The sequence below is a fragment of the Mesoplodon mirus genome (genome assembly GCF_964341445.2).
Source record: "Mesoplodon mirus genome assembly, chromosome: 12".
NCBI classification, from domain to species: Eukaryota; Metazoa; Chordata; class Mammalia; order Artiodactyla; family Ziphiidae; genus Mesoplodon; species Mesoplodon mirus.
In genome coordinates this window covers 89886367-89906997 of record NC_138988.1, presented here as the reverse complement: position 1 = coordinate 89906997, position 20631 = coordinate 89886367, and the positions used below count along the sequence as shown (strand labels likewise).

The window sequence follows — 20631 nt, the reverse complement described above, 5'->3', positions numbered from 1 at the left end:
TACACCGTACTATTTTCCCTCTTCAACCAAACGCTGTCCCATTTCAGACTGAGTTTAATGGGCCCCACATTGCCCACACGCTGACTAGGGGAACCTGCCCCTGCAGGAAGTATCATAGAAGATCCCAAGGTAAACATCAGACCTGCCTCAGCCTCAGACCACATCCTTGGGAGTCAAGGCCTTCACTTACCTCTGAAGGTTTCCTGGCTACTTCATTTCTTATCCCTGACTTCAGGGTCTCTTACTGCTTTCTGCTTAGTCCTTAGTCCTCACTGTGATTCTCCCAGTTCCTAGGTCTTCACCATCAACGCTTTTGATTCTCAGTCTTTGTTATTATCTTGCAACTCTTGGCTGTTTCCACCCTTTTGCCTCAGGATACGGTTCCTGAGGTGGAATGCCTGTCCTTTCCCTGTCATGTAGTAACTGACCAGTCCTTGATCCCTAGCCGTTTATTACCTGGAATTTTGACTCCAGCCTCTTGGAATGTATTTAGAGCCACAGTCTTCTAGTCCCCACGGCACCATCATTGCCTCTTGTCTTCACTGCCCCTGCGTGACACAAAGGTCAGCTATTCAGAACCTGATCGTCCAGTTGGTGAGTTTCCTTGGCTCCTTATCCTCCTCTCACGCTGACTTCGCTGCTGCGACTTGCCACTTAATCGGTTATCCGCTTCTTAGGCTCTCTGCCCGAAAGGGAGCAGGAAAAAATAAGTGTGTTGAAACTCTCCTTTCTTAGCGTATCATTTATACTTAAAAAAAACAAAAACAAAAAGAACAACTTATTTTAGTGGTTGCCCTAGAATTTGCAATATACATTTACAACTAGTCCAAGTAAAAGAAATCCACTTTTACATAGGATGATAAAACTTCACAGGTAGTATGAATACCTTGTAATAACAAAATAATCCTAATTCCTTCCTCCCATCCCTTGTATCATTGCTGTAATGTATTTCACATATACTTAAGCATACATAATCAAATACATTGTTGCTATTATTATTTTATCTGTTATCTATTAGATCAATTAAGAATAAGAAAAATAAAAATTATTTCACTTTCACTTATTCCTTCCTCAGTGCTCTTGCTTTCTTTACGTAGATTCAGATTTCTGATATATATTATTTTCCTTTTCTCTAAAGAACTCCTTTTAACATTTCTTGCAAGGCAGGTCTACTGGCAGCAAATTTCCTCCGTTTTTCTTTGTCTGAAAAAGTCTTCATTGTTCCTTCATTTTTGAGAGATAATTTTGCAGGGAACAGAATTCTAGGTTGGTGGATTTTTTTTTCTCTCTCAACACTTCAAATATTTCACTCCACTCTCTCCTTGCCTTCATGGTTTCTACGGAGAAGTTAAATGTAACTCTTACCTTTGTTCCTCTATAGGTAATGTGATTTTTCCCCTCTGGCTTCTTTCAGGATTCTTTTCTTTATCTTTGATTTACTATAATTTGAAAATTATATGCCAAGGTGTAGTTTTCTTGGCATGTGTCCTGCTTGATGTTCACTGAGCTTCCTGGATCTGTGGTTTGGTGTCTGACCTTAGTTTGGGGAAATTCTCAGTCATTCTTGTTTCAAATATTTCTTCTTTTCTTTTCTCTCTTTCTTCTCCTCCTGGTAGTCCCATAACCACATATGTCATACCTTTTTTAGTTATCCCACAGTCTTTGGATATTCTGTTCTCTTTTCTTTCAGTCTTTGTTCTCTGCTTTGTAGTTTTCGAGGATTCTAGCGATGTATTATCCTCTAGCTCAGAGATTCCTTCCTCAGCTATGTTCAGTCTATTAATAAACCCATAAAGGCATTCTTCATTTCTGTTATATTATTTTTGATCTCTAACATTTCTTTTGGTTCTTTCTTAGGATTTCCACCTCTCTGCTTACATTGTCCATTTGTTCTTGCTGTCTGCTTTATCCATTAGAGCCCTTAGTGTATTAATCAGAATTGTTTTTGATAATTCTAACATTTTTGTCATGTCTGGTTGTGATTTTTGCTCTCTCTCGTCAAATTGTGGGTGTTTTTTGCCTTTGGCATACCTTGTGATTTTTATTGATAGTCGGATGTGATGTACTGCTTAAAAGGAACTGCCTTTAGTAATGTGGCAAGATGTGAGAGGTGGGGAAATATTCTACATTCCTATGATTACATCTCAGTCTTTTAGTTAGCCTAGGCCTCTGGACTGTGCACTTCTCGGTGTTTTTCTCTCCTCTTAGGTGGGATAGGATGGCTAGGTGGGCTGGAGTTGGGTATTCCATTCCCCAGGTCAGTTAGGCTCCGGTAATAATACCCTAGCAGGTTCAGCTTTGATTAGCTAGTTTCTCCTGAGGGCAGACCGTGTTAAAAACAGAGTGCACGGGTGTATTTCAAAATGGTTCCTTTTCCCTCTCCTTCTGCTGGAAGCCCAAGGGGATTTTCTCTGATATTTACTGTGGGAGCCTCATTGAGCTTCTGCTAGTAAATCTCACAACACTGTGAGGGCCCCTACTACTGAATCCCACTGGAGTCCTTAGCTCTTAGAGTTGTTAGCACCGGGCCTCCAACAATCCAGCAATTACAGTTCCGGTTTTCCTGCCCCAGCACTGGTTCCCACAGGGATTCGCTCTGCCCTGGGAAGCTGCATTCCCGGTGATTGCCTGTTGGTCTCTCCAGTTGCAGGGAGGTGGAGGGGGGCAGGCGGGGGAGGGCAGTAGTGTTCCCTGAGTTTCTGGTTTTTCAGTCTTTTCAGCTTATTACTTGTGAGGACAGAGTGGTAATTTCCAAGTTCCTTACACGCGGAACCAGAAGTCGGAAGTCAGTACATTGAAACTCAGACTTGCTCTTTTGTCTCCTTACCACAAAGTAGGATGAGGATTTGTTCAAACATTTATATTTTATTATAATATACCTTAAGCACATCGAACTCTCTGAAAGCTTGTAGGTTTTATCATTTTTGAGAATCCATATGTAGAAATGACATTCATAGCGTTATTACAGTTTTACCTTATAATCACACTATTTTATTTGAGAAAACTTTAATCTACAAGTAGCGAATGGGCACGGTAAACACTGAATTCGTTTGAGGAACCAGGAGAAGTTAAATTGGTGGATACTGTTAAAACTCAGTTGATTGTGTAACTTCACGTTCAAAATACAGGTTCTCATCACATGTGGAATGTCTTTCAGATCCGAGCTCTTTTGTTACCTTTGATAAAAATTGAAATAATTACATCATCTGGAAATCTGAACTGTTAAAAATCCTCCTTTGGGGCTTTTAATTTTGTTTGGTTTTGTCTGAAAGGGAGTTTAAACATGGATATAAAAGGGGTTCATCAGTGTTTTCTGTCCTTGCAGAGTGAAATTCAAATTCCTATAGGCAGGAAGTGCCTATAGGATAGAGACCTTCAGATGTTCAGCTTGTCAGAAATGTAGAAACTTTACCACATTTGCATACTGCCTCATCTTTTAAACCCAGCTGCAACCCACAGAGACTGCAGGACTCGGCATGTAGTTACTTTTTACCATCCTCTCATCTCTGTGGCCAGGACCTTGAGATTAATGACGAGGTGGACCTGAAGACACCTCGTACTGTTCTCGGGGAGGCGTTTGCCACACTCATTGTTCTTTGGCCACCCTCATTCCAAGTTCATCACACAACTTGTTTGGCACGTTTACTTTTTGAACACTTGGAGAATTAACAGGTGGTTGCATGACTGAGATGTTTATTTTAACAGGCGAAAAAGTGGGAGGTAATTTAGACACACACTATGATGCAATAGGAAACTGCCTAACTATTCCATTTTTGGCTCAGCTTTTCGTTTCAGTTAAAAGTGCTGACAGCACGGCTCACCAGGTCTTGTAGCTTCGTATTGTTAACATTGTCTGCACGTGAGGGACTGGCTCACTAGCAATAATGACTGCGCTTTAGTTACTCATACACGAGACCTTCTCCTTGGCTTTAGTGCCAGAACTTAGTAAAGGGTCTCTTCTCAGAGGTTCTGCCATCCGCAGTTACATTGTGAATACAGAAGGCTCTAAAAGCCCTACATCTATCTCAACATGCTCTAGAAAACAGCTTGTAACATTCTCTGTCTGAATATAGAATACTCAGAAGGCAAAATCCTACACACAAGACAGCAAGACAGCTAATTGTTATTTTCCTTGATATGTTCATCCTGATGTGTCAGGATATCCATTAGGGTTGATTCTTGAGCTGTCTTCATTCAGTGAGCAGAAGAAACAAGGAATTTTACTGGACAGTTAGTTGTTCATTTGGTCAGAGATAGAGATTCTAGGTGAGAGATGGCTGACTTTTTCCGTAAAGGGCCGGATAGTAAATACTTTAGGATTTATGGACTCTAGGGTCTCTGTTGCAACCACTCAACTTCTGCTCTGGTAGCGTGAAAGCAGCCATAGATAATACATAAGAAAATGAGAGTGGCTGTGTTTCAGTACAATTTTATTTACAAAAACAGGCATTAGGCTGGATTGGCCCAGGGGCTATCATTTGTCAACCCCTATTCTGGATCCCAGAAGATACAGTTCTGGGCTATATGACTCTGACCTCACAGGAAAAATAGCAATGGTGTTCAGTTAACTGGACTAGTAACATATAACCTTCAATATTCATAGCCAAGACTTTACTGTAGTTGTATGTAATAAATTTGTTGTCAGAAAAAAAGAGCATTCTTTCCTCACTGTCTTCTTTTGGGGCTTAGTCTGAATAGTGTTATTTGCTTTTTATTTATACCCTACTTTCTTCCCAAAATAATAGAAGGTATATTTAGATTTTAGCTATCAAAATAAAGATATAGGGCTTCCCTGGTGGCGCAGTGGTTGAGAGTCCGCCTGCCGATGCAGGGGACACGGGTTCGTTCCCCGGTCCGGGAAGATTCCACATGCCACGGAGCGGCTGGGCCCATGAGCCATGGCCGCTGAGCCTGCGTGTCCGGAGCCTGTGCTCCGCAACGGGAGAGGCCACAGCAGTGAGAGGCCCGCGTACTGCAAATAAATAAATAAATAGATAGATAGATAGATAGATAGATAAATAAAATCCAAACCCACATAAAAAGGTCACATAAAAGAACCTCTGAATATTCCTTATCCACCTGCCAACTCAAGCTGGTAGCTCAACCATTTTAGGGACTGATTGGTCCTTGGGACACCTCCTAAGTTGAATACTGATATGCTGCCTATTTTATCTTCTCAAGCATAATTTCCTTTCTGAAAAAAAATTTCCCCAGTGTTTTATATTGTCTCTTACCAAAGGAAGTGTTAATATCCATCATTTTTCTTCTGATTGAAGTATAAGCCAAGAACTGTTAAACCAACTAAGTGGGTGTGTGGAAAGGAAAGAGAAAAATATAAGCTAATGAAAACTTTGGCGGGCAAGTGACCTGTTCAGAACAGATTCCAGGGCTCATAGAGCCAGGGGACTGTTTCCAAACTATTAGAGATACATCTCTGCTCTCTAGAGGAAAGGAGTGTTAGATTACATTTGAGCCCAGTGGTCAGAAGCACAGCTCAGAGCTGGACAGAGGAGGTAGGAACTTTAGCTGAGCTGCAGGGAGAGATGACTGTTAGTGGGTGTCAGAAGGTGGAAACAGGCCAAGTGAGTTGAAGGGCTGCTAACTGGAATTGTGGCTCCAAAGACAGTTCTGAAGTAGGGAACTAATCTTCGGGAAAACTGTGAGTGTATACAAATGACTCTAACACAAGGTCCTAATTCATATCAGCTCTGACTGCTGGGCCAAGTAGCTGCCCAAGGTCATGTAGAACCTATGCCGGGGATCTGCCTAGACCTGTGGCGTAGGGGAGGTGTGACAGATGTGCTCATGAGGAGGCTGGAGTTTAAAGAAGGAAACACTTCCCTAGGAAACACGGGTACCAGGCAAGCATTAACAACATCAGAGTAGAACCTGGAACAAGATGGGGGCAGCATTAAGGACAAACAGGCCACTCTCATGACAGAATTTTAAGATGTAGTGGGCTAACTCTATGATGTATAAAAAATAAATACAAGAAATAAATTCTATAATCAGCAGCTGGGATGATGTTCAGTATCTGTTTTTAAAATGTCTTATCTATTTTCTAAACTTAAAAATGTTCTCACCTTTAAACAAAAAAGAAATTTAGAATTTCCAACCTAAGCCACAATCCCTTCTTCTCTTTCACTCTTGATGAGAGGGACACACTGGTCTAGTGTTTGGGGGAGGGGGCAGCTTGACAGTTTCTGTCAAGGTAATAAACATGCATTCCACTTGATCCTGCAACCTGACTTCCATAATTTATCTTCTTTAAAAAAAATACACACACTCAAGCTGGCAAAGACGTTTGTGCAAAGATTATCATTATATTTATAAACTGAAATGCATTTCAGGAAAGAAGTTCAAATTTCAGAAGTTTTTGGATTTCATAACTCTGTCTAAGGGATTGCAGAGCTGGATATATAAGCATTTAAGTTTGGCAAGGATAAATCGTGAAGAGGAAAAAAGTAAATTTCAGAACAGTGTATACGGAATGATTCCTTTTCTTTGGAAGTAATAGTAATCAATTGTGTGTGAAGATATGTGCACAGAAGGTCTGGAGCCATCCACAGAATTGCTCATGGTGGCTATGGGGGGGTGGACAGATCCCAGTGGATTAGTAAACAAGCTGGTTCTTAGAGTCGACTCTCATAGGAGAACCGCACACTTCTCCATTGTCACAGACACCGAGGAACAGGAGGTGGAGAAGCCCGGCTTCTTCTAATGACGACAGCGTCATTGGAAGTGAAGACAGGCTTCTCTGTTCATAACTGTGGATGAGACTTACATGTCATCATTACCGATACAATAATTTTATGCCTAACTCAGGTATATTCATTTATTCATTAGTTTAGCAAATATTTATTGAGGGCCTACTGTGTGTGAGACACCATATATATAACAATGCCATATATACATATCTATGTCACTATATAGCAGTGACAGAGCAAAGATAGCCTCACAGCTGCCGGCTCCCGCAGACAGACCCAGGCTGTGACCAGGAAGCCTAAAGTAGGCATATTGTTTAAATGGATGCGTGCTAGTGCCTAACTCAGAGTAACTGAAGTTGGTATTGCAACGAAATTGAAAGTGTCCTAAATATCTTTTTCTTTCTTTTCATAGTTTCTTCTTCATTTTAGTCTCTGAATTTTGCATTTATTATAAATAGAGTTTTAATTATGGAACCTTCTAGAAGGAGGTTGCCTGACTGGTCTGTGACAGTGACCCACATAGCCATCAAGTGGCCTTGGTTTCTGGTTATATCCATTTGTCCCAGGTTGACAGTGTAGCCCCTCAGCTTGCACAAAAGAGGAATCTCTAAATAAACAATGTTGTAAAGCAGATACATACATACATAAATACATACAGATAGACAGATACAAATGTGTATATTTTTGCCACCAGCGTACTCACATGTTTGTGTTTTCTTCCACAGAAAAAGCAAAGAACAAAAGATCTTTCTCAAGTATTTCATTCCTACAATCCATATGATCACAAGGTAAGAGAAGAATGTTATTCGTGTTCCTGGGTAGTAGAAGTCCTTCTGAATGTATAGCACACTTTTCACCAGTATATAGTGATTTTGAACTACAGTTACCAATTACGTTTATATTTCAGTTTTAATTTTTTAACTCTTTATCTCTTGTAAAGAAAAGAGAAGATCTGTATTTCTGAACTAAATTAATTCTATTTTATGCATATTAAAATCTAGTTACATATCATCACTGAAATCTCAAAGACTGTGAAAAGACAGATTTGGGGGTGTTTTTTGATTGGTGGGTTTTTTCTTTCCAAACAGTGTAGTAGACGAACCTGGCTTTGGAATTGGTAGAGACAGTTGAAATATTATCTGCCAACTGTTGGTTCTCCATTGCTTCTGACAGAAACTTACGTTTCTAAATAAAAATCCTAACAAAAAGCAGTGCCGAGAATCATAACTGAAATATTCACTCCCGAGAGTTTTGCTACACAGAAGACCGAGTAGTGTAATGACCCCTGTATCCCCATCCTATAGCTTCATAGACCCATGTCCAGTCTTGTTTCATTTATACCCACACTCTCCACTTGCTATATTTGAAGAATTCTCAAACATCTCTTCACTTATAAGTATTTCACCATATATTTGTAAAAGGTAAGTTCTCTTTGAAAAAAAATAACTTTTTAAAGAAAACGCTCAACACCACATCTTCATGGGGGGGAAAATACATTAAAGTATTCTGAGACTTGTACAAAACTTCTATATCGTATAAGGTTCCAGTAAATCTGTTAATTTGAGGTGATTTCAGAAGCAAACAAAACATTCGCACAGTTGAAATGCTAATATAAACTTAAATCTTTATCTATGAATCTACAAGGAGACATGTGGTAGGGATTTTTTAACTAGCCAAAATAAGTAGTGTGAAAACTACTCTCCTCATTTGAGAATACAGAAATGTCTGGATTCAGGAGGAAAAAATTGTGCCAGTTGTTCATAGAAGTTGAAAGAATTTGAATAGCTTCTAGTGTTTCTATAGTGAACAGTTGACTTAAGCATCAGAAATTTGTCAGAAGAGGTGTTTATATTCCACGTGACCACGGCGATATACAAGACTAAAAATTTTATCATTTCAAGTTACATTTTTCAAGTTAAATCAGTCACTTTGCAGAATATGGCAATTTGTTTGAAAGCGATTGAGCGAGCCAGGCGTGTCTGACAGCGCAGGCGGAAGGTGCGGGCTGATAAGTAGTACGAGAGCAAAAGGAATGAGATTGGCCAGATTTCTGATGGGGAAGTTGCATTTTTTTTTTTAGGCGATGCCACTCAGTAAACATAAATGCAGCAGTGGCTGAAGTTAACATTTAACAACAGCAACAACAAGAGGCTATGACAAATCAAAGGTTTTGCCTGACTTGTCTAAATTTTGCCCACTTAGAACATTTTTTTAATTCACGGTTAAGGGAAATTCCATTATTCTTTTATTAGAACTCTTAATGGAACTTCGCCATTCACAGCTTCTCCCAGCTTCCTCTTCATATCCTTTGTGGCACTGTATCAAAGTCACCTCAGATGATTTTGGCTTCCCTTGTGAAGACTTCATTCCTCTACAAATTAGTCATCAGGCAGTGAGGAATTGAATATAAAATGCTAGATGGAGTTCCTTTTGATCTTTGCTTTAAGATTGGTAATAAATTACTGTGAAGTAGCTGGACTGCTTGATGAGTGGGTTTTGAAGCCCCCAAGGTTCAGCCTGGGGGCGTTCTGTCTTACTCTATACGCATAGTAAAGGGAAAGGGGAGAGTTTTCCTTCTGGCTCCTGTCCCGTACTGCCTCCTCCAGATTTTCTAAGCTCCAACCAGGCAAGTCTAACCGTGTTACTTTTAACTGTGTCTCTTGTTGGTCAGTGTCCACAAAGACTAGAATCACAGGGTTTGAGTCACGTGCACTGTTTTCTCAATATTAGAATGTTCCTTGTTTCCCCATAAATAAAATAATAGAAGGTTGTGATTCGAGTTACTTTGTCATTTTTAATTACCCAATTATATTCGAACAAATTCATTTTCTAGGCAGAAAAAACGTTAGTGTAAAACGTTTTGTAAGATGTGGTTAAAGTTGGTTTAAACATCTCATGCTCAATGAGATTTCTGGAGTGATCTTCAGGTTAAATATATACATATGTCATAAATAAAAGCTTATATAAAGCTTATATAAAATAAAATATAGGCTGTCTGGGATTTGCTTTTAAAAAGGATCAAAGGAGGAACGTGGGTAAGGCACAGTAAAATAAGGTTGGCCATGTGTTGATGATTATTGAAACTGAATTATTGGTTTGTAGGGGTTCATCATTCTACTCTGTGTATTTTTTTATATGATTGAAATTTTCCATAGTAAAAGTGATGCAAGAAGTAAAATAAACTATGGTCTGCTCCTGGGAGCGAATGTTGCGGTATTCTTTTCCTCTCTAGCTAAATCTTTTAAATTGTTCATTTTTCCCTTGATGTAAATTTGTGCCAAAGAAGCATTTCAGCGGGTTCATTATACTGAGTAAACTCAGAGATGCAGCTCCTGTTCTAGAGTTGGCATAATTTCCTGGGACTTCATCCCAAATTATAGTGGGTCACTTCAATGATAGCCTTGCCTACAAGAAACTGTTAAAACAGTTGTAGTTACAAAGGGGCGTTAGTACCACCGTTTTGTTCTCAGTGAGTCAGTTGTATTTGCTCTCCTTTCCTTCCCCCCAACCAACACTGCTCCTGCCTGACCCCAGACACAGGAAAGTCACCAGGTTAAACAAATTTGTTGTTTGAGTGAAGCCAGGTGCATTTCTTAATCATACTGTAAAGCCATTGTTTAGGTTGTAAATGGTCAGTTTGTTTTCTCTTAGGTGCTGTTGCAAAAAGCAAATAAAGCTTAGGGCAAAATGAGCATTCAAAATTAGTCTTAAGAAAAATACCTGATTTGTTTTTTTAGACTCTAAGACAAATTTTGCTGGAGACTGGATGAATTTCGTTTTGGATTGTTATCTCTGGTCCCATGTCCATTTTTTTAAAAATTGTTTTTGGGAGTTCTCATAACACAAACTTACACAGAAAGGCTTGACCAAACCTAACTCCCACTGATCTATCCTAATAAAAGGGAACATTGGTAAAGGGAATCCAAAGCAGCAGGTAATCTGATTGTATTTTGAACATTATATTCTTTCCTCTGTTATTTTAATAAACACATAATAAACATAGCTTGGGATTTCTGAAAACACGTCATACTAGCTACCAGGAAGACTATAGGGATAGAGGTCTTCCACTTCACAGACAGTCAACCTGGAGTTGAATTTTTCCTTTGGAGAAGTCACAGGTAAGTAGAATAGGCTATAATTAGAACACTTTTATTAAAGGTATGCAAATTAGCATATGCTTTTTTTTTTTTTTTGCGGTACGCGGGCCTCTCACTGTTGTGGCCTCTCCCATTGCGGAGCGCAGGCTCAGCGGCCATGGCTCACAGGCCCAACCGCTCCGCGGCATGTGGGATCTTCCCGGATCAGGGCACGAGCCCGCGTCCCCTGCATCAGCAGGCGGACCCTCAACCACTGCGCCACCAGGGAAGCCCAGCATATGCTTTTTATCTTTGGCCTGACGAAAATATTGCCATGCATATAAAAGATGTCTCTCTCTTTCTTATTTCCTTCCTTCCTTCCTTCCTTCCTTACTTCTTTTCTTTCTTGTTAGATTTTATCAGAATTATGTGTTTGGAGAAATCTAGGTTTATTAGCTAAACACAGATGTTTTTTATAATCTGCTATTGTAAAAAACTACTATAAAATATGAAAATACTTGGAAAGAAAAAAGTACACAGTTCTGTTTAGATCTATAGTGGTTTTTAACATCTGCAAAATTGAATAAGTTCCGATTCCATTATTCTTTTATTAGAACTCTTAATGGAACTTAAGGGGCAGAGATTATTTAAACAGATAATCTATATGAATTAATATATACTTGACCATTAAAAGTGAGTTTTTAACAGGTTGTCACTGTTATAGTTTCTGTATTTTGTGAAGTGGGCTTCTCATTTTCTTTTAGTGACTGTTGTTGTTTTAATAATTTTCTACATTTGTAAAATGTTCTACATTTCGTACATAAATCAGTGGACAAGTAGAAACATTATTATATGGCTCCTGCGTTGGTGCAATAAACTTTTCTTTGTCTTTTTGGCGACCAATTTTTTTTTAATGATTTTTCTACACACATAGACATGTATCACTTGAACTGTAAATAAACTCACCTGTCCAAAAAAACAGCTGTGTTTGAATACACTTGATAAGTTAGCATGTGAATAGATAGAAAATCACTCACTCTGAGGGATTTTATGTAGCAATCTTAGCCATCAAAAACACAGCCCGGAACCTGAAAGTAAGCCAGCCTAGGCCCAGACTGTCAAAATCATCTAATTCTCTCTTCCCCACCTCATTACTTCTTCAGTTCTCCATCCACAAACAGTCCTTTTTTTTTTTTAATAGTTCTAACAAACATAGATGCCTGGCTTCTCAAACCACAGTCAACCCTAGCAGCAGTTAAAAAGAGGGTAGTTATTGCTTCAAGAAGTCAGAACTCCATTAAGAAGTGGCCGCATACAAAGTGAAGGCAAGGACAAGGCCGTAAAAGCTCTAACTCACTAACAGAGGGACTCTAAAAGTGCAGCTGCCCAAGTCCACTTCATTTGGACCCAAACATCCCTGTAATTCATTTTTGTAGTCCCAGAATAAAATAATTGGACCAAAATTGTATCAAGAAACAGATGTTTTGTTTAAAAATAGTAGAGATTTGTATAATCTATTTTTACAAACTATTTTATGAATAAATTTCATTTATCTTGAAAACTCTCTTAGGAACAGCTGGTTCTTAATAAGGTTGGATAAATGAAGTATGTATTACTATAGAGAGTGGTTTAATAAAAGAGAAATAGTGAAAGAGTGGTTGAACATGTATTGGTAATTGGGTTAAGGACAGAAAATATGTGTGAGCATAAAAGATGAGAAGGGTAGAATCAGTCTTCCCCCAAATTATTCATTCATATAATTAGATACTGTAAAAATATTAAAGCCTTTGAGAATTATAAGATATTTTTATCCTGAAGATTACTCTAGGCATAACTTGAGTGAATACTTGTAAGTAGTGAATCAGTACAATGCTTTTTTTTTTTTTTTTTTTTTTTGTGGTACACGGGCCTCTCACTGCTGTGGCCTCTCCCGTTGCGGAGCACCCGCTCCGGACGCGCAGGCCCAGCGGCCATGGCTCACGGGCTCAGCCGCTCCGCGGCATGTGGGATCTTCCCAGACCGGGGCACGAACCCGTGTCCCCTGCATGGGCAGGCGGACTCTCAACCACTGCGCCACCAGGGGAGCCCAGTACAATGCATTTTTAACTGAAGTATTAAGTATACAAAAAAAGTTGATGTGTATTTCCCTTATCCACCCTTTTAAGACTACCTTAAGAACGGTCGTGAATACAGCCACTTGCAGGAATTCCTATCTCCTAGTGCACAATGAACTATATAATAAAAAATGTAAAATTATATTTTCTGCGGCTTCATTTGGGCAGAAGCCCAATCTATTTCAGAAGTCTTGGGACAGAAAAAGTCTTCAGTTATACATCCACCTTTCTTCCCTTAAGAGATTAGTAGTCTCTATGACATCAAGTTTCATAAATACATATATCATACCTAAGCAAAAGGGATGGTTTCGTTTCAGAAAATCATGTATTGATTTACATTTCTCCATTAATCAAATATGTCTAGTGATTTAAGATAAAAGTTACTTTATCCAGCTCTTTATGTTTGAAGAATAATGGCCATTTGACTCCATCCTCAGGCAGCTACAATACTGTCAAAGCTTCCTCATCCCCTGTGCTTTGAATAACATCATGCAGCAGCAGAGTGCTGTGGGTTGTGCTTTAGGGAGGGAGATGCAGACTTGGATTATTGCCTGCTGGCCCTGTTGAGCTTTGAGCTATCTGCTGTCTGGAAACAGCAAATTCAGTTTTTAATGGATCCGGCACTCTACGATAGCCAGATTTTCACGGCACATGCAGAGAAAGAAACAAGTTATTGATTTGGCATGTTTATGCCATGCTTAAAACAGTTCTCCGCAGCAGGTTGGCCAAAGCCATTTGTGCACTTACCTCCATTCCTCATCTCTGGCAAAGACTAAAAAATGTTTAAAAAGTAATTTTCGGGATGTCACTAAATACCAGGAACAATTGGATTAGCTTCTAACTGTCTGAGTTCCCTTACTGTCATGTTAACATGTGTCATACTAAAACCATGCTCGGGTTATGGCCTTGAAACACAAGGACATGAGCGCTTCAGTAAATATTAAACCCATTTCATTGGCTCCATGAACTCCATTCTAAAGTCGATTGAATAACTCAGCCTCAAAATAATGGACATATTAAAAAGCTCTTCTGGTGTAAAATCTGTGCTTCCCTCTCTAGGTGACCATATAATTGTTACCAAAGAGGCAGATATAGTTCAGCTGCTTCCAGCTTCACCAGTAGGTATCTCTAGCCACGCTTTTGCTTCCTGATGAATGCCAACCTGATCCAAAAGCATTTTCCTTATTTTTAACTTTCCTCAGCTTGTGATTCAAGTTGAGTAACAGGTCGTGTTTCCTTGAGCCTAACTTTGATATTGTACCTATGTATTTTTTTCTTTTCCTTCTAACATGGCATTGTTCTAAAAATCAAACATTACTTTTTTACATGTTGATTTAATTTACCTTGTTACTGTAAATGCAGGGATAGGTGGTATGGAAGTATGTGTAAATGGCAGAGATTTTAGTGATGTTAAAATGATATATCCAGGGACCCATAGATGTCAGAATTCTGCTCTGGCAGTTACCCTGAGAATTGACAAGGAGACTGGAATCTGATTGGACCATTATTATTATTGTTATATTATCATTATTATTATTATTAAACTACTTACAGCATACCCTGTAACTGGTAATATTCTCAAAGCTTTACATATACACATAACTCATTTAATCTTTATACCAACCCTGTAAGTACTGTTATTATCCCGTTTTATAGATGAGGAAACTGAGACACAGATTAAGTAACTGCTCAAGGTCACACAGCTAGTAAGTCACAGAGCATTCTAGCTCCAGAGTCCATGCTCATCACCCCTATGCCATGAGTAGCTGCAAATCTGCTGAGTAAGAGGCTCTGATAAAGGTGGACTGACAAACACAGCTTAAGTTCAAGGTCAAGATGGGCCTTCTTACCCCGCCTCTTTCCCTCCAACCCCTAAGTCTAAATAGGCAAACTCTATGTAGAAACAGAGGTAGGAGAAGGAATAAGGAGAGAGAAAGGACAGCAACAGTCCAGGGGAAGAGTGTCATGGATTCCATTGACTGGCCTCCCTGTAAAGCAGACAGTAAAGCAACCAAGCTTGTGCTGACCACTGCCACCCTCACCTCCACTCTTCCCCTGTCTGATTAATTCACCATCAGCCCGGGGCAAAGGAAACTTGATTTAAGCTGTACATCAGGGCTGATACCATCAGAGACTTAACAGATGACTGTGAAGCACTGTTCACCTTGCTCTCCTTTCAGCTCCCCTCTGTGAGGGTGGGAATGGGGCAAGTTCCAGCCAAAGGATGGGAGTTCTTTAGGGCCAAAACAGCAGGGGATGTCCAAGCCAGGGAAATAGGGCACGCCAGCCTAAAACCCTAGAGCCCAGAGAAAGGTTGAGGAGAGAATCAACTGAAGTCCAATGGAGATGGGAAAATGGCAACAGGGCAGGTTAGAAACTGGTAGACTGCTGTCCTGTTCCATCTATCAGGACACCAGCTGGCATTTGCAACTTATTTTATGGGCAGGTGGCGTCATTAGGCCAAAGTCAGAAAGTTCCCCAGGTCCTGACTTAATGTCCTATTTAGTAGCATATTCTCTTCCCTCCACCTTCCCGCCCAGCTACTCCCAGGAAATATCAGCAATAGGGGAAAAACAAAGTTCATGATCAAATATTTTGCTAACATTCAGTATAAAAGTACTGATAAAAAAATTAATCAAAAAATCTAAAAGGCAACAGAAACAAAAATAAACAAGTGGGACTACATCAAACTAAAAAGCTTCTGTACCGCAAAGGAAACTATCAACTAAATGAAAAGGCAACCTAGCAAATGGAAGAAAATATTTGCAAATCATACATCTGGTAAGAGCCTAATATCCAAAATATGTAAAGAACTCATACAACTCAATAGCAAAAAAACCCACAAACAATCCAATTAAAACGTGGGCAGAGGATCAGAATAGACATTTTACCAAAGAAGGTATACAGATGACCAACGGGTGCCTGAAAAGATGCTCAGCATTGCTAATCGTCAGGGAACTGCAAGTCAAAACCACAGTGAGATACCACCTCACACCTGTTAGAATGGCTGTTATCAAAAAGTCCAGCAATAAGTGTTGGCGAGGATCTGGAGAAAAGGGAACCCTTGTGCACTATTGCTGGGCATGCCTCTGTGGAAAACAGTATGGCAGTTCCTCAAAACATTAAAAACAGAACTACCAAATGATCCAACAGATCCACTTCTGGGTATTTATCTAAAGAAAATAAAAACACCAACTCAGCAAGATGTATACACCCCATTGTGCATTGCAGCGTTATTTACAATAGTCGAGACATGGAGACAACCTAAGTGTTCATCGATAGATGAATGGATAAGGAAAATTAGGTGTGTGTATACACACACACACACACACAATGGAATATTATTTAGCCGTAAAAGGAAGTCTTGCTCTTTGCAGCAACACGAATGGACCTTGAGGGTATTATGCTAAGTGAAATAAGTCAGGCACAGAAAGACAAATACTGTATGATCTCACTTAAATGTGGACTCTAAAACAAAACAAAACAAACTTACAGATTAAAAAAAAAAATCAGATTGATGGTTTCCAGAGGCAGGCTGTGGCAGGTGGGAGAAATGGGTGAAGGGAGTCAAAAGGTGCAAACTTCCAGTTATAAAATAAATAAGTCATGGAGATGCAATGTACAGCATGGCAACTATAGTTAATAATATTGTATTGTGTATTTGAAAGTCGCCAAGAGAGTAAATCTTAAAAGTTCTCATTAAAAGAAGAAAATCTTGTATGTATGGTGACATGTTAAGTGGACCCAATGTGATCATTTTGTAGTATATACAAATATTGAATCATGTTGTACACCTGAAACTAACATAATGTATTTCAATTATACCTCAATTTAAAAATAAATAAAAACGAAAATCTAGGGCTTCCCTGGTGGTGCAGTGGTTGGGAGTCCGCCTGCTGACGCAGGGGATGTGGGTTCGTGCCCCAGTCTGGGAGGATCCCACATGCCACGGAGCGGCTGGGCCCGTGAGCCATGGCCGCTGAGCCTGCATGTCCGGAGCCTGTGCTCCACAACGGGAGAGGCCACAGCAGTGAGAGGCCCGTGTACCGCAAAAAAAAAAAAAAAAAAAATCTACATAGAAATGGCAGTTACTATATTTTAAATTATTTATCAGGCCTAAAAGTATCTGTTTCTACTGTCACTGATTGTATACTGCCTCTACAAAATTCACTAGCATAAGGAAGAAATCAGCAGAGGCAGGAAAAGGAACTGCATTGCACCAAGAGCCAGAGTGTGTGCATGTACCACGCATCCCCGGGCTGCTTGCCTCTGACTGCTGCAGCAGTCACCCCCATGCTGGTCCTCTAACATCAGTCTTTGTATGCAGTTAAAACATATCACCAGTCTCTTTCCTTCTTGATACATACCTGCCCCAAACCTTTTTCTATGTCTCACCACCAGTGGGCACTACCACTTACCAACCTTCCCAACAACAGACTCAGCTAGCACACCCTCCACTTGATATGTTAGGCCTGTTGCATGTTGGGTTGCCAGTTAGCAAATGAAAATACAGGACAACACCCAGGTACATTTGAACTTCAGATAAACAGTGAGGGGATTTTTTTGTTTTTTTGTTTTTGTTTTCGTTTTTTAGTATAAGTGTGTCCCATGCAATATGTGGGACTTATTTAAACTAAAAATTTATTCATTTATCAAAAAAAATTTATTTATCTGAAATTCATACGTAAGTGGGTGTTTTGTTTTTATCTGGCAACCCCAGCTGCATGTACATTATACTTTTCACTTCAGGAAATTGAGATAGATGAAAGGGAAAAGAATATCCAAAATGGAATGAAATAAAAAATGATTTTAAAACCTCCGCTGTATATAATGTGAAGGATATGAGCAAATTTCTTCCTACTCCTAACCCCATCGTTGTATAATGTGCGTGGCCTGCCTGTCAAAGGCTGACACCAATGTCAGACATAGTTTTTCAAACATTCACAATTTTAATTAAGAAGATAAAACAAGGGCTTCCCTGGTGGCGCAGTGGTTGAGAGTCCGCCTGCCGCTGCAAGAGACACGGGTTCGTGCCCCGGTCTGGGAAGATCCCACATGCCACGGAGCGGCTGGGCCCATGAGCCATGGCCACTGAGCCTGCGCGTCCAGAGCCTGTGCTCCGCAACGGGAGAGGCCCCAACAGTGAGAGGCCCGCGTACCAAAGAAGAAAGAAAAGTGCCCGTACCTTATTTTCAAGGAAGAATTTCCAACCCCCCCTGAAAAAGCACACTTTGTTTTTCAGCAATACATTTTATTGTAAAATATATTAATGACTTCTTTGTAGCTGAAGTTATTTTTATTGAGATGCACTAAAAAGCATTAATGCCAGTGATGCTTAAAGCAAGTAATGCAGGCATCCACTAGAGAAATGAGGAAGCTATAACTGATTTTTTTCGCCTCTAGCTCTGCTGCTCAAGTTTTCAGATGGTTGAAAATCCTTTGATTGGTGCAGTGTGGGTTGATGCTGTTTGCGTAGTTGGCTCCCCAGGCCTGGCCTCTGTCTTCCTCAGCACATTATTAACAGCGGCTAAAAGCCCCAGTCTGTGTACCACTCTCCTATGATCACCAGCCTTCGATACAGATTCTGACTTGCACAATTCTCTTGACAAAGAATAGTGAAATGAAAATATTTCCATGAGCCAATAATTCATTCTCTTTAGGGTTTCTGTGCAAAGTTAAGAAGACATAATTACAGTTAGCATCTATGGTGCTTTTTTAATGTATACATTAACACTCTTCTCTTGAAATTAGAAAGCTAGAGATTTTTGGTACCTGGAAGAAAATAAGGTAAACAGCTTTTTATAATGATTGTTAATATTTTCCATTATTCAACAGTGTACCTTTGGGTGCTTTTCAGATGTCCAGAGGTATTTTAAATGCACGTGTCAAATAAAAATAAAGGAGTTTTAAAAGCTCAAGTTCTTTATAATTCAGCTCTATCGTTATATGGCACACACATGGGTAAGAAAGGAGAATATTCCCTTTTTAATTACTGTAAAGTATAATAATCCAGCATATAATCATACAACAGAAATCTCTAATTCAATTTAGGCCTTTTTCTTGGAAGCGGGTAATTTTAAAGCTGCTTTTTTGTCTGTATTCCTCACTCTTTATTTCTTATCAGCACTTTCTTTTTCTAATTTAATTTTAAGCGATGTAGTTAACGTTTTACGTTTGCCTCCCTCCCTGTACCTCTGGGCCTGTGTTTTTCACTTTGCCTTCCTCCCTGCGAGCTGATTACCTTCCCCTATCCATTCTTTGTACTCATATTTCCTTACTATGCCACATACTTTTACATCTCTCCACCCAATTTCTCAGATGGTTTTGCTTTTTACCCTCTAATATGTTCCTGCTTGGAGTGTATGGGGTGTAATTCTTGGGATCTTCAACCTGGTGGCATATTCTGGAACTTACTTCCTTTTCCCTGGAGACAGTAACACACAAAATCAACACTGGGTCCATCCATTCTCCCTTCTTAAACCAGGGAGCTCATGTAATCCCACTGCCCACCTCTTGTACACGTAAAGAAAAGTTTGTCTTGTCCTGTTGAATTCTTACTCATCTTTCATGACCCAGTTTAATTTTACCTCCTTTGCATCCTTTCTGATGCTCACAGAAAATTGTTGTCATGCTATCACTATGACATGCATATGTCTGTATTATTTTGAGTTGTCATGCTGTTAGAATTCAGTGCCATTCAACAATCATGAGTTTTTTCCTAAGGGACAGGCATAAATGCTTATAACCCAATAGGGCAATAGAGGAGTTGGCAACAAACATTGCATTGGAATTATTTTGCTCTGTTACATATGTATTGTTGATATAACTGTTTCCTCCTGTTACACTGAGGATGTCTACAGGACAAAGATCATATCTCACTTGGCTTTTTTTCCCCTCTCCAGGGGAAGACCCGGAATGGTGGACTAGAATTTAATGCGTTGTATATGTGAAGTGTGTTTTGTTCTTCTTTTGCTCTACGTACCATAACTGTACAAAGCACTTACCCATTATTATCCCACAGCAAATACAAGGTGAAAACTCAGCCTTTAATTCCCAGTTCGGTGCCCTGTCCATGTCACTACACAGTTGGAATGTTCCAGTAGTAATGACCACAGCTGTGGGAGGATGCGCTAAGTTTGTTCTTGGTTTTTAATTGTAAAATAGGTAATACACGCACTTAAAACCACGCTCAAAGAAAGTCTCGCTCCTAACACTATCCTGCAGATCCCTGTTGCCCTCCAGAGGCAATCACTGTTTTTGGTTTTGTGTATATGCTTCTAGAGTTGTTTTCTGCATATAGAAACACATACCTTCCTATGTGTCTTTATGTAGATACATGCCCTTTTTAACTCAGATGCTAACATACTACAAATTCTTCTCTTTTTCACTTTACAGTGTATCTTGGAGATAATTTCGATCAGTACATAAAGAGCTCCTTGTCCCTTTTTTTTTAATGGATCTTTATTGGAGTATAATTGCTTCACAATACTGTTAGCGTCTGTTGTACCACAAAGTGGATCAGCCATATGCATACACATGTCCCCATATCGCCTCCCTCTTGAACCTCCCTCCCACCCTCCCTATCCAATCGCGCTCTAGGTCATCACCAAGCACTGAGCCAATCTCCCTGTGCTATGCTGCTGCTTCCCACCAGCCAACTATTTTACATTCGTTAGTGTATATACGTCAGTGCTACTCTCACTTCGCCCCAGCTTCGCCCTCCCACCCCACGTC

At 39.7% G+C, this 20631-nt stretch overlaps 1 protein-coding gene across 9 annotated transcripts in view; it reads left to right on the top strand.

Moving 5' to 3' along the window:
* The window catches only part of CDKAL1 (CDKAL1 threonylcarbamoyladenosine tRNA methylthiotransferase), a 669277-nt gene that overhangs the window by 529714 nt on the left and 118932 nt on the right, over positions 1 to 20631 (top strand). For all 9 annotated transcript variants that reach the window (XM_082638078.1, XM_082638075.1, XM_082638082.1 and 6 more), the window contains one exon: positions 7433 to 7495. In XM_082638078.1, the coding sequence (XP_082494204.1) occupies positions 7433 to 7495 (63 nt within the window). The remainder of the gene's footprint in view (positions 1 to 7432; positions 7496 to 20631) is intronic.